General features: G+C 47.5%; 2 protein-coding genes across 2 annotated transcripts; both read left to right on the top strand.

Annotated features, from left to right (window-relative positions):
* The first annotated feature begins 778 nt into the window (after nucleotides 1-778).
* Nucleotides 779-23,016, top strand: LOC144173734 (uncharacterized). Its single transcript, XM_077702031.1, has 2 exons — nucleotides 779-1,114; nucleotides 22,015-23,016. The coding sequence occupies exons 1-2, from the start codon at nucleotides 791-793 to the stop codon at nucleotides 22,867-22,869; spliced, it is 1,179 nt and encodes a 392-aa protein (XP_077558157.1). The 5' UTR covers nucleotides 779-790; the 3' UTR covers nucleotides 22,870-23,016.
* LOC144176030 (uncharacterized) lies at nucleotides 7,380-9,905 on the top strand. The gene is made up of 2 exons (XM_077705136.1): nucleotides 7,380-8,200; nucleotides 9,583-9,905. The coding sequence occupies exons 1-2, from the start codon at nucleotides 8,146-8,148 to the stop codon at nucleotides 9,858-9,860; spliced, it is 333 nt and encodes a 110-aa protein (XP_077561262.1). The 5' UTR covers nucleotides 7,380-8,145; the 3' UTR covers nucleotides 9,861-9,905.
* Nucleotides 23,017-24,237: the final 1,221 nt, after the last annotated feature.

Below are 24,237 nucleotides of genomic sequence, written 5' to 3'. Positions count from 1 at the left end.
CTTTGCTTAGGGCAAACAACTTTCGGGGTGACCACCACTTCTGGCGACACTGAGTAGCGAACATGGCAGTCGTCGCGGAAGGGCATTCACGCTACCAGAGGGAAAGAATAGTAACAAAAAAAACAGCGGGAAATGCATTCGTGCCATGGAGGAAGGGAGGGAGCGAGAAAAAAATCCACGCGGATAAAAGTACCACTTCTCCCACTCTTGAACCAGCGGAGGCAGTAGGAAAGCAAAATAAATAATTAAAAAGAGGGAGGGCGCGTTTTGTGGCCGCTCTGCTCTGGAGGATAGAGGCACAAAACTAGGATAATTAAATTTAAAAAAAGCGACGGAGGAGACATTCTTGTCGCAAATGTAGCAGCTGTTTTGACCACCGCCGTTTCTTAGAGGGAGCATGTGAGTTATCGTCGGTTCGATTCGCCAGTCCCACCGCGTCACCGCCGAGAAAATGAGGAGTTCCCTCTCTGTCTCTGCTGTGTTGTCGCTCGGGGTAGCGGCTATACTATCTCCGTCGCCGCTTCGACTGGCTAAAACGAGGAAAGAGCACTTGAAGACTATCTTCTATGAAGTTGCGCACAGAAATAAATGATTCTTTTGTCTTTTTCTTTCATTGTAAGACATCATTCAGCGTCCTGAAAAAAGCTGTTTGCATGCACCTGGGCGTGTTGCCGATTATATTTTGGGAGGGCTTCCGATATGTCAAACTTCTCATAAACTTCCGATATGTCAAACTTCTCGTGGGCTCGGTGGCTGTGCCACGACACGGTCTAACCCACTTCTGTTCGTCATGCAGGATTTCGTCTGCGCTATCTCCTGCGTGCTGGTCCCCGTTCTTCTGGGCCCAGTATCAGCCATCCACGTGAACAACCCTTTCCCGGCAAGCCTTGTCACCGTGGACGACCAGCGCCTCCTCCCAGCGTTGGCCACCGCAGTTTCTACGGCGCTGGAACCTGCAAACTGTGCGCTCGAAAGGGCAATCAAGGCCACACCGTCATCGACTTCATCAGCGGCGCTGTGTATAAATCGTCCCCGCCTGCCCGGCGCGCTCTGTGGGCTCGGTGGCTGTGCCACGACACGGTCTAACCCACTTCTGTTCGTCATGCAGGATTTCGTCTGCGCTATCTCCTGCGTGCTGGTCCCCGTTCTTCTGGGCCCAGTATCAGCCATCCACGTGAACAACCCTTTCCCGGCAAGCCTTGTCACCGTGGACGACCAGCGCCTCCTCCCAGCGTTGGCCACCGCAGTTTCTACGGCGCTGGAACCTGCAAACTGTGCGCTCGAAAGGGCAATCAAGGCCACACCGTCATCGACTTCATCAGCGGCGCTGTGTATAAATCGTCCCCGCCTGCCCGGCGCGCTCTGTGGGCTCGGTGGCTGTGCCACGACACGGTCTAACCCACTTCTGTTCGTCACGCAGGATTTCGTCTGCGCTATCTCCTGCGTGCTGGTCCCCGTTCTTCTGGGCCCAGTATCAGCCATTCACGTGAACAACCCTTTCCCGGCAGCGTGAAATAAATTGCCCGGACGCTCAGACGCGAAAGAGAGAAAAGGAGGAGTGCGAGTGGGAAAGGCGAAGGGCGCTTGGCTTTTCCGCCGTTGTGCACACTCCCTGCGCTCTGGGACCGCCCTGCCGGCGTTGAATATCGTCGGAGAAGTGTGCGCTCTGCGCTAGCCTCTGCTCGGGCACTTTCGTGAAGCGACAAGTGTATCAATCGGCGTGTTTTATTTCGCTCTCTGCGACGGCCGCGCTTTGGATTTAACGCTTAATCCTTCGTATTCTAGCGAAGTTACGAGTGCTTCAACCGTGCCTGTGTTGGATATTTCGCGTTCTCTTACGTGAAGCGGCAACTGTTTGGATACGCAGTGTGCGCTCTACTGTATCCTCTCCTCATGCTCTTACGTGAAGTGCTTCAACCGTGCGTGCTCTGTGCGTGATTTCGCGTTCTCGGGTGTTGGCCGGCGCTGTAGATTTCGAAGTGCCTCAACCGTTCGCCAGTGGCCGCATAGTTGGAGCGGCTGTTTCTCAAACGTAGATCTACCGTTCACCCTACATGTGATCGGCTCAAGCTTTGGCCCGGAAATTGCATTTTGTGCCCCGATGTTTTTCTGTGATAGCGCAAACGACCATGTTGCTTTCGTTCTTTTTTTTTTTTTCTTCACTAGCGTTCCGTGCTGACGAAACGGCAGTTGTAACTCGCTAAAGTTTCGGCAGGCGCAATGATAACTGGCCTGAGTCCTTCAATGATTTACTACTGCTCGGACGATTTCCTCAGTCAGACAGGATGACCCTTTGGTGTGCGCTTCCGTTGCTAAATGTGTTGTTCCAGGGTTCAAATCTCTTGTGACCCCGCACCCCCCGTTTTCTTTGTCGCTGGCGACCGCTTAGGAAAGTGTCTGGTGTGCAAATTCAGTGTACAGCTGACCAATTGCAAAGCGTGGGTGTTATTAAGCTTGTCACAGAGCCTTTGAAGTGATGACTATTGCATTCCTAATGACCAGTTTCCCAAAAGACGCTTCCAGAAGGAGCATATTTAAGCAGTTCTGCTCTCACTGTGTGAATTGCAAAACAGGTGAAAACAATGTGCTATGGTGGCTGTATTTGGCTTAAGAGTTAAGTGTACATTGCATGTGTTGCTGCGGACCAGCTTATTTATTTATTTATTTATGACATACTGCAGGCCCCACACAGGACCCAAGCAGGAATCACTCAAATATAAACAAACCGACAACACAGGGTAAAATACAGTAACTTGTAAAAACATACTGTCTCAATTTTCAATATGTTCAATCCCATCAATGCTGCAGACAACAGATACAGGCAGATTATTCCAGTCGGATATGGTGTGTGGGAAGAAGGAAAATTTGAAGACGTTTGTCTGGCGCTGCAGCATTAAGGCATATATTGACACGGCTAAGACAGCAAAGATATTTAGATATGTCGATGATTACATGATTGTTACTAGGTCGGTGAAGCCAGAAGAAGTAAACCTTTTAGTCAAGACAGTTAAGAAAACATTTCTGGAGTGCTCTGACGGCTTGGAATTCACTCATGAATTACCAAATGATGGGTCCTTGCAGTTCCTCGATGTGTGTTTTAATTTCTGTGGAACACGCGTGTGTTGGGCGTATCAGCCACGGTCAAAAAAGGCAATTTTGGATTATCGTTCAGCGCATCCGAAGATAGTGAAAAGGGGTATTGGCGTTAGCTGCCTTCGCGGCGCCCTCGAGAAGTCTTGTCAGCACCAAGTCGCCGATAGTGTTCAGCACCAAGTTGCACGTTTGAAAGATGCCGGCTTCCCTCGGGAAGTAATAGCAGCAGTGGTTGAAAGCCTATTGCGTGACGTCAAGTCAGGGGCACGGCGTCAAGGGCGAGATGAACCTCGCAAAGAAAGGAGGCCTGTAGTCGTCCCTTACGTGCACAATTTCTCCAACCGCCTTAAAAAGGTGGCGGGGAAATGTGGTGCCGACGTTGTGTTCTCCGCCCCAGAAAAACTAGCACGAATGTGCTCTGCTGTGAATGGCGAGAAGAAGGGTAACCGAAGAAGAGGCATGCCACGCTGTTTGTTGGTTGCAAACAAGGTGTTGTATACGAAGTGCCTCTATCTGGTGGAAAATGCTATATTGGGCAGACTGGTAGGTGCATAAATGACAGGCTCTGGGAGCACCGTACAGCTGTTCAAGCGCTCGCGGGGGGGGGGCATTTAGCTGACCATTGCCGCCGCTGCTGGTGCGTTCCACACTGTTCCAATTTACGAGAAGACAGTAACATTGTGCTGTTTTAAGGACCAAGCCAGCCGTGAATTGTTTGAAGCGTGGTGCATCATGAAAGCCGGTGAAAAGTGTGTAAGCACGGCATCTATTAGTTCATCAAAAAAAGAAATAGATTATCTGGATGCGAACTTGCCACGTGCGTAACAAAATGCACCACTTGACCTTGTCTTTTTTCTTTGTGCTTTGAGCATGTTCACGCATGCGCCCTTCCTGTATATCTTTTGATGTGTGTAGTAAAAATTTCAGTTGATGCCTAGCGCTAGTCCTGTGTGGTCTCTACTTTTGTCCCGTCTTTACCGCGCTACTTGACCATGTTTCCCCAGAAACGCCTGCAGGCGCTACTCACCTAGGAAAAGCTGCTGAATATGCATGCACCATTGATCAAAGCATTTGAAAGCCGTCTTGCTTCGTGTTGATTGTGCTAATTTTCCTGTTTCCACAGGCTGCTTTATCTGTATGTCACTAGCTAGGTACAGTACTACAGTCTCTAGTGCACCCACATGCATGTATTTTTGTGGCTGTGTTTCTAGGCGAGGCAAAACATTCCCACGAAATCGACATTGCAAGAAAGCCTGGGATGAGACATCATATTTTATGTTTACTGGCTGATGTTTGTGTCTTTTAAAATGCTCATAACCAGGAAAAGTTCTTGCACACACTCATTTTAAACTTGCATAACCCTGCATCAGTGTTTGCTTCAGAAGAACACTTCGACTAGTTCCACCGGTCTTGTCTTGCCATTCCCAAATAGTGATGCCACAAGTTGTCTGCAGAACAATGTACAGGGCAGCCGTGCCTGTTTTGACGCCGCTTTGCGAATTTTCATGCACTAATAAAGTACTGCTGCTGCAAGTCGCATATTTATTGTATTCACAACACTGCAATTACCGATGCTGGCCAACCTGCTTTTGCACTCTAGTGTCTCTTTAGGCGTCTATAGTGTACTGTAAAACCATTAGGTCCCTCCTGGGCAGATGTACTATGTCGCTTGTGCATCCTGTGCATGCTCCTGTGCTATGTCGCTTGTGCATCCCAGTAGATTTACTTCCTCATTCTCTTTTTAAGCATAGCAGCAATTTTTGAAGTGCAAAAAGTGTCGAAACATGAAAAAGTTCAGTGTAGTTTTTTGTGCTTAAAATGAGAGCTACTGTATTTACTCTCATAATGAACCCTCCCCCCACTTTTCTTGTTGAGAATTTACTTTTTTGTCACTGAATAAAAAATGCAGCGGGAATATGTCTTATTTTAAGCATGGGTGCTGATGCTGTAGGCGATCACAGTAACGTGATATCGTGCTACAGTACGCGCAGAAATGCTAAAAATGCATTCCAAGAAAAAGAAATCTCATCCGTAGCCGGAGACGTGAGCGCGAATGCCGCGGCTTACAATTTAAAAATTGCGCGTTTGCGGTGCGCCACCTGTTGAATGCAAAACAAACCTTGCGCCATAAAAACGTTGCGGTGTGCGAAGTTCGAACAAAGCACCAAACGTACTCCGCACTCCTTCCCTGCTATTTACGTACTCCGCACTCCTCTGCTCTTGTTTAGGGCTCGTTCACGTAAGGTCCCTGGGACCTTACGTTCACGGCACCAGCAGCATCAGTGCCGTAGAGTTTGCTGCAATTTTACGGTTTTTTTCTAGTTCGACGGCGAAGTAGCAGTTAATTTCTTCAGCCGTTGTGACATGCGCGGGCGCTTAGACTGCAAAGCCAGCGTCGATAACGTGGACGTGCTTCGTGCGGGGATGCGTACGCATGGCTGACTACTACGGCGAGGCAACCGTGCGTCGTGGATCGTCGACTGGGAGCCCCCAACCCAACGAGGTACCATAGATGCTCTTCGGCAGTGTCTTTATTTATTTTGGCAAGGTCCTCGGAGGCGTTGCCAAATCACCCCCCTACCCGACCTGGTAAAATCAAGACAGACTGATCAGTTGCAGTTGCGAAGCTACACCAGCGAGTTTTTTTTTTTTTTGCTACGCATTTATTACAGTAGCGGTGGCTTAAAAATCTGGTTACTACTGATCACACTTGCTTCCGTCACGCTGAACAACGCCACGGGTCAATCATCGATGCCGCCGTCTTTCACGCTCAATTTCAAACGGAAGAACAGCTGAACTTCGTCGTTGTATGTTCTCTTGGCCGAGGTGAAAGAACATATAGCTTAAATTACATTACATTGAGTTGGGCTGGGATTTTTTGACCACGATTTGAAGCACTCGTGCAAAAACAATCCGCATTTCACTTCATGTTCAAATTAATTTATTTTTCCTTACGTAAGATTAAACAATATCAGAATAATGTGTGATGTAATTCTAATTCACAAACAAATAACGCTTCATAGTATGGTCCGAGCAAAAAGAGTCAAGCATGTGTGTCATGCTTTTAACATTTTCACAGATGAATGATTTTTAGCCAATTATCTCCTGCCCCCTTCGGTCTATAAAGGGGCACCCCTTGCTGAGGAGGAAAAAAAGACCAACTGAAAATGCTTTAAAAGAGGCTTTAAACGTGTCGTGTTATTACGTGTTCAGTGGATTTAAACGTAACCGAAATGTGGGAAGGATATAACTGTCCTATTTTGGAGAGAATTGTGTTATATGCAAGAGCATAACATGCAACTGTTCCGCTTCGATTGCGTGAGCGATTGAGCAAGTTTTTTTTTTTTTTGCTTGGTACCAACACAAATTTTCCTAAAACGCCATTTTTCATACATGGGAAAATTAAGTGAAAGGCGAGTGCTAAACCTGTACAATTTCTTATTCCGCAAAGTAGATCAGAACATGACTTGGAGGCACATCTTTAATACAGTATGCGCATCACCTTGGAACTTCAGCATTTCTTAGTTGTCTGATTGTGAAACTTCTCAGATGAAGTGGGTAATTGAAGTAAAAAAAACATTTGCAGGTTACAGATTGCATATCTGGTTCTCAATAATATTCTCACAACTAAAATAATTCATAATATTACCGTTTAATACGTTTGTGTTTCATAAAATTGTAATTTAAGTAAAAAAATATATTGCAGGTTAGTCATTGTATATCAAGCTTTAAATAATATTTTGAGAATTGAGATAATTTGTGATATTCTCTTTTTACAGGTTTGTGTTCCACAAGGAGTGAAGGTGTCAGCACAGAAGCTTGAACGAAACTGCCGGAAAGCATTCTACTACTGCTAAGCATTTGTAGATGTCAAAATTAGGAAGTCACAAAAGCAACTCAGCAGAACGACCCATTCCTCAACTGGCCAGTCTCGCCGACTGCTGTCATCAAGCTGCATGAGGTGCTCAACCACGGGCTCGACTGCGCCGATGGGCTTCGCCTTCTAAAACCCACATCGGACAAAAGTGCCGCATTCTTCCGCTACTTTCAAGATGATACGACCCCAGCAGCCGCACTAGCTCCTCATAAAACGAAGCTGGCAAGGCAGGAGGACGGTGAGGGCCTGCTCGCTAGCAGCGCTGTAAATCCCCCAGTCAGCACCGTCTACCACTGGTTCTGCGGGTGGCGGAGAGGGCAGTATGGCGACGAAGGAGTGAGCCCCCTCACTAAGCTGGACAGAGGAGCACCAAATCACGTTGAACATTTTAAGTAGCTATGTACCCCAGCACACTCCATATATTGCTACTTTTATGTGACCTGTGCCAACGTTTATGCAAACATGGTATCTCTCTCAGTTTAATTTTCAGCTTCAAGCAAGCTATCATGCAGTGTAGACGGAAAGGTATCGCAGAAACTCTGTTCTGCAGTGTTGAATTCTCTAATTCGGGAGAAAGGCAGCGATGAGCACATGCACAGCCACGGCGCACTTAACTAGACTTGTCTGATGCACCTGTCCTAATGAAGATGGCACAGCCTGACTGAAAGCCTGTGCTTGTAAAACTACTTTTAAATTATGGCCCAGACGTTCATATGTCTCAGTACATACCTTCGCTCTACTATTTTTGTTCCACTTAGAAGGAATAAATGGGCGTGTGGTATTCGCCACAACAGTGCAGCTCATAATACATCTTTATACGTGGCACAGCTAACAGCAGCCTGGCGTGGGAGCAATGCGCAATTTGAATCAAATTCAATGTGAAGTGAATTTTCACTATTCACATTTGAAAATAATTCATTTGCAGTAATCTTTTGCCATTTACATTCGAATATATGTAATTCGCGGTTGGTTTCTACTATTCGTATTTGAGAATATTCGATCTGATTCACAGTCAGTTTTCACTATTCCTAACTGTTTACAGCATGTCTGGAGGGGGCATTCAGGAAGCTTGACTGGGAAAGCAAACACAGGACAACTCCCAAGAAGCCAGCACCAGCACACCCACAGGGCAAGGCCAACCGGTGGCAGCAGAGCCTGAACAGCAGCAGCTGCCTATGGATACCGAGCCACAGCTGGAGGCCCAGGGCTCAACTGGAAGCAGTCACCAACGTGAGCTGTTGAGGTGTGGCTTGTGCTCGTGCATTTATTTTAGCAAAGCCTAATAATTGTGACCCTTACTCCAGTTACTGGACACCTAGGTAGCAACTAGACACCTGAACAAGATCTGTTTCTCAGCAACACACTCCACTTTTGGAAAGAGCTACCTATTTTATAACCACGTGCATGCATTTTTTCAGGGGTCTCTTGTAGTAAAATTTATTTTTACGAAGGTACAATTGCAGGAGCTAAGTAGAAGAAGGCTACAGGATGCCAAAAAAGACACTCCAAAAATTAAGGCAATCCAACATGACTGCGTAGCATCATAGCAGAAGCAAGACGAACAAGTTTTTCCAATGCATGTAAAGGGGAGCAAGAATGAAGTAGTTTTCATATGTCACAGCTAGTGTGAAATTTTGTATGCTGGCTGTCGTATGTCTACCGAGGCCCTTTCTGACATAGGGAGGGTGCTAAGAGGAGGAGGAATAAACTTTCATTAAACAGCACTGTGCTGGTGTTAGGGGCCCCCACCAGGTGGGACAGTCTTCAGCCCAGCTTAAAAGAAGAAGTGTTAAACAGACTCTGCCAGGATCCAATCTCATACCATTAGATACATAGTCAGTTGCACAGTGCAAGTTTTTGAGATGTAAAATTTTACATTCTGGTCTTAATGTTTTTTCTGTGTGTTTCGCTGAATAGTCCTTGTATGCCACTAAGGCCCTGTGAATAAAAAGGTGCCTTGCGAAAGCGCTAGGTCAGGGGCTCTCAAGTAAGGCTTTGAGGAACCCTGGGATTTTGAAGAGGCGTTGCTTGGGTTCTGTGAGACTAAAGTGACTATGGTGTTGTGCTGCTGAGCCCAAGGACATGGGTTCGATACCGGCTGCGGTAGCAATTTTCCTGATAGAAGTGAAAAGCGAAAGCGTCTGTGTGTCGAGATTTCGGCGCACGTTAACTCTTCTTAGCTGTTCCTAGGTGACCAAAATTAAACCCCAGCTGTCTCCACTACAGCGCGCCTCATAAGCAAGGTGTAGTTTCGGTACTTTAAACCTCGCAGTCAATCAATCAATCAGTCATTATTATGTAACTGAACATGGCACGAAACAAAGCTTTTTCTTGTGTTTTATTTTAGTTCAATGAATGCATTAATGTTTGTGAAACTAATCTGTAAATACCTGCGTAGTATTCTCTGGTCCAAACTGGTTATCTAAGCATGGCAGGGGAAGGTGAGTTCTGTGAACATTTTTCTGCCCTAATGGGTTTCCCGGTAGGCCCATAGTTGAATACCTACGGAACACCCTTATTACTTCAGCAGTGCAAAGAAGACAATAGTAAAGATAGGAGATGCAACAAATTTTTAGTAAATCTGTGGTATATCCTGAACAAATTTTTCGTAGGACACTGCGGAGCTGCAGAAGATCTACGAGGAGTGGTGGCGCCAGCCTTCCCTAGCTGCTGGCAACCCATATTATGCCACTGCCCTTCAGCAGCTGCTGCGGCAGATGCACAAGATCAGAAAGGAGCCCCAGGAAGGAGCCTGCCCATGAAGGCAGGCTTCACCAGCGCCCGGAGGTGCGGCTGTACCGTCAAGGTCCAGCCCACAAGCATTGCCAGGCGTCGCCCTGGGGTCAACCGGGGACCAGGTAGAGTGCCTGCTGGCCAAGAGCTCGGCTAGCAAGAAGGTCAAGCGGTCCTCACGCCCTGAACCTCAGCGTCAGAGATGGGGGTGCCGCACGCCAAAGCTCTCGGACTACAGAAGGGACAGAAGGCACCTAATAGGGTGCCCCTTGTGTGGGCCTCTTCATTTAGGGTTATGTTTTCTCCGGAGGTGTGTGAATGGCACTACAAGTCGTAAATGAATAGTGAAAACTCACGGAAAATCAACTCCAATATTTTTAAATGCACATGTCTCGGCATTAAAGGCCAACTGCACTCAAATTTTTCTTTGTCCAAATAAGCAGTCTAAGCTCTTAAAATCACCTTGGCGAAATCCTGAGCTTCGCAAGCACACTGCACACTAGGTACCATCGTTCAAAGTAGCTCCATGCAGACGACGTTTGCACCTGGTGGAGAGTTGCCGAAACAAGTTCCGAGCTGCCTGTGACGGAGGTTGGGGAACCTATCCCGTGAAGCTCGCATTTCTCCGGCGACTTGCAGGGCGCTCCGCCAGGTGCAGGGATGTGCTCGCCCGGGGTTTCTCTGCTACACCAGCGCGCTGTACCGCCGTCGCCATCACATGTTTAAACTAACCGCATAGGCAGGCGTATCCGCCATTTTTTTTTTCAATGTAAAAAAAAAAAGAAAGAAAGATGAGAAGCCTACAAACTATTCACGCGCTTGCGAATGTCTTGGTGTTAGCAAACCTCTTTTTACTTAAAAATAAAATTTTTACTCAAAGATAAAAATAGTGCGAAATGAGCACATGCCTTACATTTGTCATTCCTATTGCATTTACCACAGAAAAAAAAAGATATTTTATAACTTTTTGGCCGCTTGCATCCCGCGACCAATATGGGCCATATTTGGGCTGGCCCAACGCCACCTCTATCCTTTAGACCTTTTCAAAAGTTTGACAACCTAAATAGAGTTGTTGTACACGCGGCTATAAACGCTTGTGTGACTTTTGCCTCACTCGCTAAGTGAGCAAAAATCAGCCTTTCTCTAAGTAACAAATACATCAGCACAAATATCGGCCGTCGTCTTCATCAAGTGCGAAAACTAACGAAACTTCTCCTCTCCTAAATAATAGACTAGATTTTTAAAAGTTCAATTCCCAAGTGAAGTATTTACTTTGAGTGTTAGATTTAGTTTATTTGAAAGTAAAATGTTTTCAGCAGCACCTGTCTCTGGTTAAAGTAGAAAACAGTGGCAGATAGGAAATGTTTTCGTGCTTTAGTGCATCATTTAGCTGTGGAAGCTGGCTTATCGTTTTAGATCCGTTTTATAATTCGTTTCCCGATGGGCAGCAAGGCAAAAAATACTGGGTTGATATTCACGAAGCTGTTTGCACATAATGTATGGTAAAAATAGTGATCGATCGCAGCCCGCGTGCGGTTTGTTCCCTTCAAAGAGAGAGACGTGATAGCTGAAGCGTCGGCTATAACAAAAGCTCCTTTTCGAAATCGTACGGGCAAGTAGCGTTGTAAATCAGGGTCCGCTTTTTTAGTAAAATATGCTGTTGGGCTAGTTGGTTCATTGCTTAAGGAAAATCGAGCGCTACAAACGAGGACAGAAAAAACGAAGAACGACGAGACAGATGCGCTACTAACAACTGATTTATTCCAAGGAAAGACAGCGATATAAGTAGCTTGTCTACAATTGCACAAACATACACAAAGGATAATAGATCTGAAAAAGATACTATAAAAACAAAATAGCCACAGCTGAAGACAACAATCACACCTTTTTATCGCATGTTGTCTAGGATCTGGTACTCCTTCGAAAACAGGGATAGCGATGCTTCACTGATACAACCTGCGCTGTTTTTTTTTTTGGATAAAATACGCTTCGCGCAGTTCTTGCGCCACGGTGTCACGACTCTTTCCGATAATGATTGTCTCTGTCAGTCTCGGAAGGCATCCTTTGCCACACTCGCGGTAGTGATGAGGCAAATGCGACCCGGTGCCATTCTTCATGGAAAGATCATGTTCCCTGAGGCGGTCATTTACGCATCGGCTGGTTTGTCTGATGTACACCTTACCGCAGAAGCAGTCATCGAAGTATCTCGGGAACACCTTGGGTATCGGCTAAAATAATTCCAATGCCTTGTTTTAAATTGCTTCCATTGTAATATTTGCAGTCGTGACTGAAATAGATGCTCCCATAGCGGTACCGAAAACTTGCTTGTAGAATTCGCTTTTGTGCGAGAAGCAAGTGTTAGACAGGCAAAACCGTAGCAAGGTGCAGAGCTCAGTGACATCGAACGGCGTGCGATACACTAATGTCATGTCCTTGTGGAGGAACTGCCTGGAAGTGGAGCCCTTACTCGTGTCTTCAGAAAATGTGGTGTGTAGATCGCGCATGTGCAAGCAAGCAAGCTCAAGGGTGACTTGCTTAACATAAAGGATCCTCCCTCGGCAACGTTTCCCTGGTGTGGTCTACAAAATCCCATGCGCCGACTGCGAATCGGTATACATTGGTGAAAGCGGAAATTTTTGCCGGCGTCTTAAACAGCACAAAAATGACGTCACCAAGGGCCACACCGTGACGAATGCACTTGCAGAGCATGTCGAGAAGATGGGCCACAAGATAGAGTGGGACCACGCGCGCATCATAGCCACGGAGTGGAGTGGATAAACTTTATTAAGACTAGCTTCAGGTGCCCGCCAGGTGGGGGGCCTCCTGTAGTCCGGGAAGCCCTGGTCCGCGCTGGCTGCCCTAGCCCTCTCCACCAGGATACGCTGGACTGAGAGGTCGGAGCTGGCCAGCTGGTCCGCCCACTGCTCGTACGTTGGGTAAGGATTTGGGGTAAGAGATGGGGTTTTCTGACACTCCCATACCATGTGGTACAGGGTGCCTGGTTGGTGACAGAAATTACACGTTGAGTAGTAGAGGGTGGGGTACATGGCATGGAGGAAAGGCAGTCGCCTGTGCTCTGGATAAATGGGGATGTGGTGGCGGGAAGCGTCGTCGTTCGTGGCGGTAATGGGCGAGGATGTCCGCGTATGAATTCAGAGTAGCGGGCTTGGGAGAGCGAAGGGGCTGCGTGACTTCGCCTTCTTGAGAAACGGCCCGGTGTGTATGAACGCGGGCAGCGGCGTGTGCCGCCTCGTTCCCCTCGAAGGACTCATGTCCGGGGGTCCAGATGATGTGCATTTCCGGGAGCTGGTGCACACTTTGCAGAATTTTTAAGGCCGTGGGTGTTATTCGACCTAGCAGGAAGTTGCGGCAGGCGGATTATAGTGAAGTAGTCGTTTTCAGTGGTGGCGGCTAGAGCGATGGCAAGTCCTTCTGCTGCCTCAATAGATGCCGTGTGTACTGTAGCGGCCGTCAGTTCTGCACTGTTGGCTCCGGTGACACTCACGGCATGTTCCGGTTGTTGGTGGTATGGAGGGGCATCCGTGTAACGAGTACAGGGAGAGTTGGGGAAGCGTTTTCTAAGGGCTCGTATCCGGGCTTCTCGGCGTGCCTTGTTATAGATGGGGTGCATATTTCTGGGAATGGGTGCGATTGTGATGTACTGTCGGGTGGTTAGAGGGATGCGTTGCCTCTGTTCGCATATTGGGGGAGGCCTGTAGCCGAGCCGGGTAAGTGTAGCCCTGCCGGTTGGCGTGAGCTTAAGTCGCGTGAATGGACCTCTCCCTGTATGTAAACAACGTGACGTCACTAAGCGCACGTGCGCGACGGGTGGCGCCTACCGGCGGCCGCGAAGTGAGGTGGTGGTTGGCAGAAAGCGCCTGCGCCGACGGCACGACCTGGCCGCGCGGCGCCCGAAAGGAACGATGTGCCGTTGGTTCGGGCCGTCACTGGCTCCCACATTGCGGGGGGGGGGGGGGGGGGGGTCTAGCTATCCTAGCTGTGGCCGTCGCACCTCCATGTAGCTTTCCGCATCTACAACCTCCGCAACACTTTCGTTTATCGCGTACGGTCAACTGAACGGCGATGCTTTCGGATAATCAGTGCGTGGCAGAACAGCCTAAACGAGTCATTCTGAAGGTTGGTGCTGTTGTGACGCATCCCAAAATGTTTTTGAAGATTCCTTGCGTTCGGACACATACCAAGGAAATCTAATTTATTGTTGCTTTCGAGGTCCGCTTAAGCTAAGCGCGGTGCCTCAGGCAGCTAAACGCTCCCTGTTCTTGGTCTCTTTGCGTCGCCCGGAGACAGTGGCGTACACACGATTTCATGTCGAGGGGAAAAAGGAAAGGTAAAGCATGAAAGGATTAAATAGTAAAATAAGCAGCAACGAAACAAAAATATGAAGAGCAAAAGGCAAAAATTATTCCAATAAAAATATCGCGATGATGTCGTTCTCTACGAGATTGACTGATTGTTTTCTTACCTTTACCCCAGTGAAATATCGAAATGGTTCATCGTCATTGTGAGAGTAACATAGCAGCCACATATGGTTAGTGCGTATATCTTGCGACAGTGCACTGAAATATTTTCGGTAGTCATTATTTCATGATAGTTAAAGTTAGTGTCCATGTACGCCCGCTGCATACGCCAGCGTCGGGAGGCCGCAACAAATGAATACATTCAGTGAGTCTGTTCACTAAGGGCAAACACATTTTTCGAGTCGCGTGAGCGGCCCATCTCGCCCCGAAGGCACGATGCTACATGTGAGCACGGCAAGCATCTCAGTTTTCCGGCATCCTCAAGGCAGAATATAATTGATCAAGGTAAAAATTTATTCTACTTACAAGCAATGAATTTCGTTCGTCTTGAACAGATCCCCCCATAACAAAAGACCAAACTTGTCGATCAGGCGGCTATCGCGGATCCCTCGTCGAAACATTTATTTCGCTTCGCCTAAGCAGGTTAGGCATTCATTGTGTTTTTAATACAGTGCTCTACCTCCTCAAAACATGACAATATTTCGCAGCAAGAAAATTTCCGTCTGCCCCCCCCCCCCCCTATTTCACTTGAGCAAATTTCTGCTGGTGCTGCATGATATCAGATGGTTGATAAACAGTATCATTTCATTGCCCGAATCAGCGCGGACTGCCAATGTAGACGGTATGACTGCGCTTTGGAGAACAGCTGAAGTTCGAGAATGCGAAATGTTGCTACGAGTAAGAGCAGACTATGTCGCTGCTTTGGCTGCCAGCCTCTTCGGCACATTGCGCGCATCCACAATACACGCTGAATTTACCTCTGTGGGGACTCCGAAAAGTCTGATGCCGCTGATTTTGCTCGCAAAATTTGGGTAGCCGAGAGGACAGCAGCCCACCGGCATCAGAAAAGCCAACACGTAAACGAAAATTCCACTTTTGCGCGCGTCTAATGCAGCCTCACTGCATACGCGCCGCGCGCCGGTCCGAATGTTTTGCCAACCACCCTCCCGGCCACGCCCAGCACGTGCGATTTCCATGACGTCACGGCCGCCGCGTGACGTACTCCGGGAGAGGTCCATTGGGAGATGTGATGAGCTTCTTCCAGTTCCTCCCATGTATTATGGATGCCGAGCTGTAGAAGTTTTCTTGTTGCTATTTTTAGAGGCAGTCCAAGGGCGGCCTCGTAGGCCTGGCGTATGGCGATGTTTAGCTTTTCTTTCTCTGCGGGTTTCAGGGCCAAATACGGTGGCGTAACCTGGCTAATAAAGAGGGCGTGAATGATGCGCAGGGTGTCAGCTTCTTGTAGCCCAAGTCGCTGATGGGAGATCCTGCGGATGAGGTGAATGAGCTGGTCAAGAGTCCGTTGCAAGGGAAGGATAGTCTGAGCGCCTGAGCCATCTTTTGGTATGGTGAGGCCTAATATGCGTAGGAGTGGGACATTGGGGACGCGTTGCTCATTAATGGTAAGTTCTGGATCTGGTATGGGATCTGGACGCTTCTTATATGTCCTTTTGCACAGGGTTAGAAGGGCAGATTTTTTGGGGGCACAATCGAGTCCTCGGGCTTTCAGGTATTGTTGGGTGACCTGAATGGCTGCTTGAAGTGCATCTTGCTGGTCGCCCGGAGATCCAGTGGGGACCCAGAGCGTTAGGTCGTCCGCATATATTGCGTGGCGAAGATTCGGGATGGCTTTTAGTAGGGGTGGCAAGTCTTTCATTATGAGGTTGAATAGTATTTGGGATACTACCAACCCCTGCGGAGTGCCCTTTGGCAGGGTTTTAAATGTGTCGGATCGACGGTGCCCGATGCCCACTGTTGCTGTGTGCTGGGTTAGAAAGGAGACAAAGTATTGGAATGTGCGCTCGCCACAGTTTGTAGATGCGAGGCCTTGAAGGATGGCTTGGTGAGAAACGTTGTCGAATGCCCCCTTAATGTCAAGGGCCAAGATGGACCGCTTGCTGTGGCTATTAAAGTCGTCCAGCACTTCCTCCTTAAGCTGAAGTACTATGTCTTGGGTTGACAGATGTGGGCAGAAGCCGTACATCGTGTCAGGGAAGTAGCCGTTGTCTTCAACGTGGGGCGAGAGCCGGTTGTACACCAGGTGTTCAAACAATTTGCCGACACATGAGGTCAGAGAAATAGGCCTCAGATTCTTGGAGTTCAAGGGTTTGCCAGGCTTGGGGATGAAAGTGACGTCTGCGTGTTTCCACTGTGGGGGCAAGGAACCCGCCACCCAGCCCTCATTGATGTAGACTAGAAGATTTTCTAGGACGGCATGGTCGAGGTTTCGCAATAATTTGTTAGGGATTTTGTCTCGACCCGGAGTGGTGTTTCGGGTGAGGTTGTACGGTGCCGCCTCGATTTCAGCAATGGAGAACGGCTCGTCCATTTTGGGATTCGGATCGCCTGTGTAGTCAGGTGCCTGGGTGGGTTGGACGTGAGGTGGGGGCGCCAAGGCTTGCTTAATAAGTTCGTCCAACAAGTCTTCTTCTGTGCCCGGGTAATTGTGGATTAATCGGCGAAGCTGGTCTGCTGCGACCGCCTTATATTCACCGGGGCCCATAAGGGAACGGAGCAGGTACCATGTGCGGCGGGTTCCCAGCGTTCTTTGCAGCTTGTTGCAGAACTGCGTCCAGTTGTGCTGGCTCAGCTCACGGGCGTACACTTCAGCTTCTGCCGTAATTTCCGCAATGCGGATCTTCAGCTTGCGGTTCGTCTTGTTCTTTTTCCACCGCCTGATTAGCCCTCTACGGGCGTCCCAGAGGTGGAGGAGATGGGCATCGATGGCTGGGTTATCCTGCGTAAGGGAAAGTTCCTTGGCGTGTTTTCTTGCCTCTTGAATGAGCTTGGTAGTCCATTCCTCGAGACTGTTATCCGATCAGCGGGGGTGGTTTCTCAGAAATTCTTCCAATTTGTTATGCACGCAGTGCCAATTTTTTGGCTGCTCGCTCTTTGATGGGAGATTTGTGACTGAATTATGTAGTGGTCGGCGGGAAAGAATTTCGCAACGAGGCTCAATCTTGAATCGCTAATAATTCAGACAACAAGCAACACAATCAACAGATCATCTGGCACTCTAAACCATGTGAACTCCCGTACATTACATCATGCGCTCAATGCTACTTAGGAGCCTGCTGGTAAGCCATCAATCCATTATGAACAAGGGATCCATACGGATCCCGAAACGTCAATTTTGTTGCAACATTTATACAAATGCCTTTACCTGACCAGATGGCATTCCGTCGAACTCTCGACAAAGACAGAGATTGGCTTATAGGTTTATAGATGACGCAGCTACACTCTCACACCTACCGACAGTGCTACTTGGGAATGCCACATCAAAGGGAACATTAAGGCGTCTCTCGCAGCAGAGCGCACATGCAGCAAGCTACTCTGTGAAGCACAGCTCAATGGGTAGGCCACGCATAACACATAAAACAGCAACTGTATGTCACAGCTTTGCTTGTTAATCATCTGTACAGACTGTGTAGGTGAATTTTTTTGCCAATGCACTTAGTGAGAGATGTTGCTGTGCTTTGTTTGTGTGGGTGCTGCTACAATTGCTGAAGTTGTTAATGTGAATGTACTGAGTGATGGAGTATGCATATGACTGAAGTTGTGTTTTTATGGTTTGCATAATGCCACCTTTTTAAGGCTAGGACGCAGGCTCCTGCTTGTGATTCTTGCTTTTGATGTTTTGTACTTGCATATCTTTGTGGTGCAAACAAATAAACTTTGTTGCAAGTCAAGCACTTGTCGTGTCCTTCTTTCAGGCCTGTGGGCAGCAGAAATGCCACAAGGTGTAATATGCGCAGAATGTAGCTCACTCATTTCAAGCACGAAGAACTACACTCAGGGTTCGTACGAGCTTCAAAAGCAAAAATTCAAGGGTTTTCAAGGACCAGAAAACACATTTTCAAGGCCGCCGTCTAATGTTTTATCTGCGATTATTTACAACTTTTTCAACACAGTGCGAAATTTCGTTATTGCCCAATACCCAAGCACATTAGTGCACATTTAGATAGGCGCTAACGGGTTCGTGAATGCTCCCCCAGTTTTATTTTTTATTTGACAGCTGGCATTTAGAGGTCTTTCTTTTTTCTTGGTGTTTTGCTGAGGCTGTTTGATTTCAAAACTTCATAATGTTGCCTGCATCTTCTGCTTTGTCAGCAAGAATATGAGCTGAAATTAAATCAGCAAGTGTTGCTGCAAGGCAGGAATACCTATGTACACGTCCACCATTTGCACGTAAAAGCAAACGCAGATGGAGCGTATGAGGCACAGCAAACATGCAATGAGCGGCCGTCCACAGACTAAATAGAACATGCAAGATAGAGAAGAGAAGCCGGCCTTCACTGGATTGTATCATGACATGGATTCTATTGAGGAATGCTGTTCCCAATGTTGCCTCGTAATAATGACAATCCACGAAACTCGTAATTTCGTGCAATACACTGAAACTTGATTGTTACAATGTTTCTTTACATTTTTAACACCTAAAATCCACGACAAACACTTTAAATTCTTGTGAAAAGATAGGGCCATTGCTTCTCTCCAGAAAAATCAAGGGTTTTCAAGGACCCTTTAAAAATTCCAGGACTTTCCAGGCCTTGAAATTGACACTTCTAAATTCAAGGGTTTTCAAGGTTTTCAAGGACCTGTGCGAACCCTGTGTAACACTGAACTTTTTCATGTTTCGACACTTTTTGCACCTCAAAGGTTGCTGCTATGCTTAAAAAGAGAGAAAGAGGAAGTAAATATATTGGGATGCAAAAGCGACATAGCACAGGAGCATAGTTCAGCACATCTGCCCAGGAGGTACCTAATGGATTTACGGTACAATACAGACGCCTAAAGAGACACTAAAGTGCAAAAGCAAGTTGGCCAGCATCAGTAATTACAGTGTTGTGAATACAAATAATATGCCACTTGCAGCAGCAGTACTTTATTAGTGCATGAAAATTCCCAAAGTGGCGTGAAAACAGGCACGGCTGCCCCATATTTTGTTCTGCACGACAACTTGTGACATTACTAATTGCGGATGTCAAGACATGACTGGTGGAACTAGTCGAAGCGTTCTTCTGAAGCAAACACTGATGCAGGGATATGAATGTGTGCAAGAACTTTTCCTGGTCTTGTGCTTCTTAAAAGACAAAAACCTCATCTAGCAAACAAAATATGATGCCTCATCCCACACTTTGTTGCAGTGTCGATTTCATCAGAATGTTTTGCCTTGCCTACAAGCACAGCCACAAAAATGCATGCATGTGGGTGCACTAGAGACTGTAGTACTGTACCTAGCTAGTGACTTAGCGCATACAGATAAAGCAGCTAGTGACAGCAGGGGATTATGAGCACAATCAGCAGGAAACAAGACGGCTGTGAAATGCTTTGATCAATGGCGCAGGCATGTTCGCGTAGCAGCTTTTCCTAGGTGGTGCCACTGCGGGCGTTCCTAGGGAAGCTTTGCCGATGTCATAATGCCCTGCCAGCAAAGAGATGGGGCTGGGTGGCCTATTTTGCTGTACGCCGCCACACCAAGGTAGCATTAGGTAGAATGTAACAGAATGACAGAACGTAACTTTGAAAAGTGAAGGGCAATCAGAAAAGTTTTTAAGAAGGCGGTAACAACTGAATAGTCGGGCTTGGCTTGCTCTGGGCGCTTTGTGACGTGCCCTGATATGTTTCCAAAAAGCGAAAGAGAAAAAGCCAGTTCGATGAATAAAAGAAAAGGCTTTGAAAAATTGTGGTTTTTCTGGCAGACCAACTTTTACAGCCAGTTCAGCACTGTTAGCTGGCCTGCAGCAACACATGCATGTACACTTCACTCTTAAAAGAGTGTCTCGTGCGCAAATTCAGCGTACAGCAGACCGATTGCAAAGCGTGGGTGTTAGCAAGTTTGTCACATAGCCTTTGATGTGATGACTATTGCATTATAATGACCAGTTTCCCAAATATGCTTCCAGAAGTGAGCATTTTTAAGCAATTCTGCTCTCACCATGTGAACTGCACGACAGGTGAAAACAATGGCTACCGTGGCTGTAGCCAAAGAAAACGGGGGGCGAAATTTGATTAAGCACCGGACAACACATTTAGCAACGGAAGCACACACCAAAGGCCACAATGAAGACATGAGGAAACGTAGAGCGCTGAAGTTTACAAGACGACCACAGAATAAAGGGACAAACGAAACGCTTGGTGTGATTCGTTTGCTCCTTTATTCTGTGGTCGTCTTTTAAACTTCAGCGCTCTGCTTTTCCTCATGTCTTCATACCAACTAGCCCAACACCCAAGCTTTACTGAATAACACAATTAAAGGTCATCCTGCCTGATGGAGGCAACGCATGTGAGCAATAGTAAATCACTGAAGGACTCTGGCCAGATATCATTCCGCCTGACGAAACTTTAGGGAGTTCCAATTGCCGTCTCGTCAGCACGGAACGCTAGAAAAAAAATATATCTGAAGCAACACGGTTGTCTGCACTATCGCAGAAACAATCAGGGCAATTTTCGGGCCAAAGGTTAAGCTGATTCCATGTAGGGATGTAGGGTAAACGGTGCAGATCCACGTTTGACAAACAGCCGTTCCAACCACGCGGCGATTTGCGAACCGCCGAGGGCGTGAAATAGAGCAATAGTAAATCACTGAAAAACTCTGGCCAGTTATCATTCCGCCTGACGAAACTTTAGGGAGTTCCAATTGCCGTCTCGTCAGCACGGAACGCTTGAAAAAAAAATATATCTGAAGCAACACGGTTGTCTGCACCCGTGGTCTGCACTATCGCAGAAACAATCAGGGCACAAAATGCAATTTTCGGGCCAAAGGTTAAGCTGATTCCATGTAGGGTAAACAGTGCAGATCCACGTTTGACAAACAGCCGTTCCAACCACGCGGCGATTTGCGAACGGCTGAGGAGGCACTTCGAAATCCACAGCGGCGGGCAACACCTGACAATTAAAGGTTGACTTTATAACTTTTACAGCGGCGGTCGATCACCACAGGGTGAATGGTGTAGATCTAGATACACGCTCGAGAAACAACCGGTTCATATACACGGCGATTGGCGAACGGTTGAGGCACTTCGAAATCTACAGCAGCGGGCAACGCCTGAGAACGCGTAATCACGCACACAGGCACGGTTGAAGCACTTCACGTAAGAGCATGAGGAGCGGATGCGGTAGCGCACACTGTGTATCCAAACCACGACCGGCTGTCGTGACCCAAACCATGACCGGCTTGATCCAAACACTTGCCGCTTCACGTAAGTGCATAAGCGGCGGGAAACACCTGTTGAGAACGCGAAATCCAACACAGGCACAGTTGAAGCACTCGTAACTTCGTTAGAATATGAATGATTAGGCGTTCAATCCACAGCGCGGCCGTCGCAGAAAGCGAAATACAACATGCGGATTGAAACACTTCACGTAACATGAGCACAGGCTAGCGCAGAGGGCACAGCTCCGGCGGCTCCGGCAGGGCGTCCCAGAGCGCAGGGAGTGTGCACAACGGCGGAAAAGCCAAGCGCCCTTCGCCTTTCCCACTCGCACTCCTCCTTTTCTCTCTTTCGCGTCTGAGCGTCCGGGCAATTTATTTCACGCTTCCCGGCAAGCCTTGTCACCGTGGACGACCAGCGCCTCCTCCCAGCGTTGGCCACCGCAGTTTCTACGGCGCTGGAACCTGCAAACTGTGCGCTCGAAAGGGCAATCAAGGCCACACCGTCATCGACTTCATCAGCGGCGCTGTGTATAAATCGTCCCCGCCTGCCTGGCGCGCTCTGTGGGCTCGGTGGCTTGTCCACGACACGGTCTAACCCACTTCTGTTCGTCATGCAGGTCAGTAGCCAGTATTGCCTTTTCGCTAAAAAATCAAGCAATCGATGCCTTATTCAGCTACCGAGCCCCCAGTGCTGTGTTTGTATCGTGTCTGATTGTATGACCACTGTTTTTTCTCTGCTGCTGATGTTATCTGGTGACATCGAAACTAACCCTGGACCCCCCACCCTAGAAGATATTCTAAATGAACTTAAAAGCTTGTCTTCCGGTCAAGCCCAGCTTATTGGTGACATGCAGAGCCTAAAATGCCAGCTCTCTAACACCGATAAAGCAATCTCCGCACTAGGCAAAAGAATCGACAACTTAGAATCGCACTACAACCAGGTTCAAACACTACAAACGGAATTAGACACCATAACAACCATCACCTCCCAGACTGCTAGCCAGGTCTCGGTACTGGAGGCTCGACTGGACGACGCTGAGAACCGTTCCCGACGGAACAACTTGCTGTTTTACGGAATAGCGGACGACACGCCATCCGAGACCTACGTACAGTCTGAGCAGCTAATCACTGCGTTCTGCAGGGACCGCTTCAAAATATCTATTGAAACAAAGGAAATTGAGCGTGCCCACCATCTTGGCCGCCACTCTCCAGACCGGTGTCGGCCCATAATAGTGAAATTCACCTCTTTCAAAACCAAGGAAACTGTCCTTGGTAATGGTCCTCAACTTAAAGATACCGATTTTAGCATTGGGGAAGATTTCTCGCCGCTAGTCCGGAACGCACGGAAGCACCTTCTCGCCTTTGCTAAAGAAAAATCGGGTCCTTTCCTTCTACGGTACAAAACATTGTTTATGGGCTCTAAACGCTACATTTTCGACGATACAACCGGAACTGTCGAAGAAAAATCGTAGCAACCCCCTTCCCACCCCAGGTCGTTAAATGGTTATCTTCTTGGTCACAAAGCTAATCTCTGCTTTTCGGTTATATTCACTAACATTCGCAGTTTTCTTTCTAAACGCGACCACGTGTCGAACCTTGTATCTTCTTCCAGTAGCAGTTTACTTATACTAACCGAAACGTGGTTGACTGCTGACGTCACCGACGGCGAAGTTTTGGCCGACTTGCCCAACTTTAATCTCTTTAGAAAGGATCGTCCTGGCACACGTGGCGGGGGCGTTCTCATTGCTGTAAACAAACAACTCTCATGCTCGGCTATCAAAATAGCCTCTGACCTCGAAATCCTATGGTTGCTCTGTCGTTCCGCACCACACTCTGTGCTTTTAGGTGTTTGTTACAGGCCCCCTAACAGTAGTCCAGATTTCTCTCGCGAAATTAACAGTATTTTCACCAAACTTTCGAACAAATACCCAAATGCTCGCGTACTTCTCTTTGGGGATTTTAACTTCCCGAACGTCGATTGGACGAACCTAACCTCGTCTGCACCCAACGCAAAAGAAGCTAACGAATTTCTTGACGTCTGTCTAAACTTTAATCTTACTCAGCTGGTATCCCAACCTACACGAGTCACTTCCGATACCGCCAATATTCTTGACCTAATTTTAACAACGGATCCGGGCAGCCTGTCTTCCATAACATATCTAAATGAAATAAGTGATCACAAAGTCATTCACGCTAATTTTAACTTTGTTCCTGAAATACGTCAAGCTTGCAGTAAAACAATTCGACTATATGATAAGGGGAACTATGAGGCCATCATTCGTGAACTTGATGCCTTTCTTCCGTCATTCCAGGACGGTTTTTGGGATCGATCTATTAACGAAAACTGGTTACTCTTCAAAAACAAACTGAACCGGTTAGCTGATGAATTCATCCCTAAGGTAACTTTCCGTCCCACCCGCCAAAAACCCTGGTTTACGAAGTCATTAAAAACACTTGAAAACAAGAAGAAACGCCTTTTTCGTGCCGCGAAGACTAGAAACAGTGTTTGCGCATGGGAAAAGTACAACATTGCAGAAAAAGCATATTTAAGAGAAGTGCGCAACCCCAAGTACTCATTCTTTCACACTGAACTACCTAAAATCCTCGCTGATTCACCCAAACGTTTTTGGCAAGTTCTAAACCCACATGACACCCCCCCTGTTATTCTTACTAATCAGTCTGGTCTAGAAGCAAGTAGTTTTGAAAGTGCCAATATGTTTAATGTAGCCTTTCATTCGGTCTTTACGAACGAACCTGACCCCACTGATACGGAACTGTTCTCTGTTAGTCTGCCTGAAATGCCGCCCATAAGCATAAACTTCTCTGGTATCCTCTCCTTA

This window comes from Haemaphysalis longicornis, unplaced genomic scaffold, assembly GCF_048455015.1.
Source record: "Haemaphysalis longicornis isolate Haplotype H1 unplaced genomic scaffold, Haemaphysalis longicornis Haplotype H1 scaffold_3, whole genome shotgun sequence".
Lineage (NCBI taxonomy): Eukaryota > Metazoa > Arthropoda > Arachnida > Ixodida > Ixodidae > Haemaphysalis > Haemaphysalis longicornis.
The sequence above is the reverse complement of the archived record's forward strand: the minus strand, read 5'-3'. Positions and strand labels throughout refer to the sequence as shown.

Coding starts and splice junctions, on each gene's coding strand:
- LOC144176030 (XM_077705136.1), top strand. CDS start 8,146: ATGGATACCGAGCCACAGCTGGAGGCCCAGGGCTCAACTGGAAGCAGT. Junction 8,201..9,582: donor AACTGGAAGCAGTCACCAAC/GTGAGCTGTTGA, acceptor AATTTTTCGTAG/GACACTGCGGAGCTGCAGAA.
- LOC144173734 (XM_077702031.1), top strand. CDS start 791: ATGCAGGATTTCGTCTGCGCTATCTCCTGCGTGCTGGTCCCCGTTCTT. Junction 1,115..22,014: donor TGTTCGTCATGCAGGATTTC/GTCTGCGCTATC, acceptor TTCGTCATGCAG/GTCAGTAGCCAGTATTGCCT.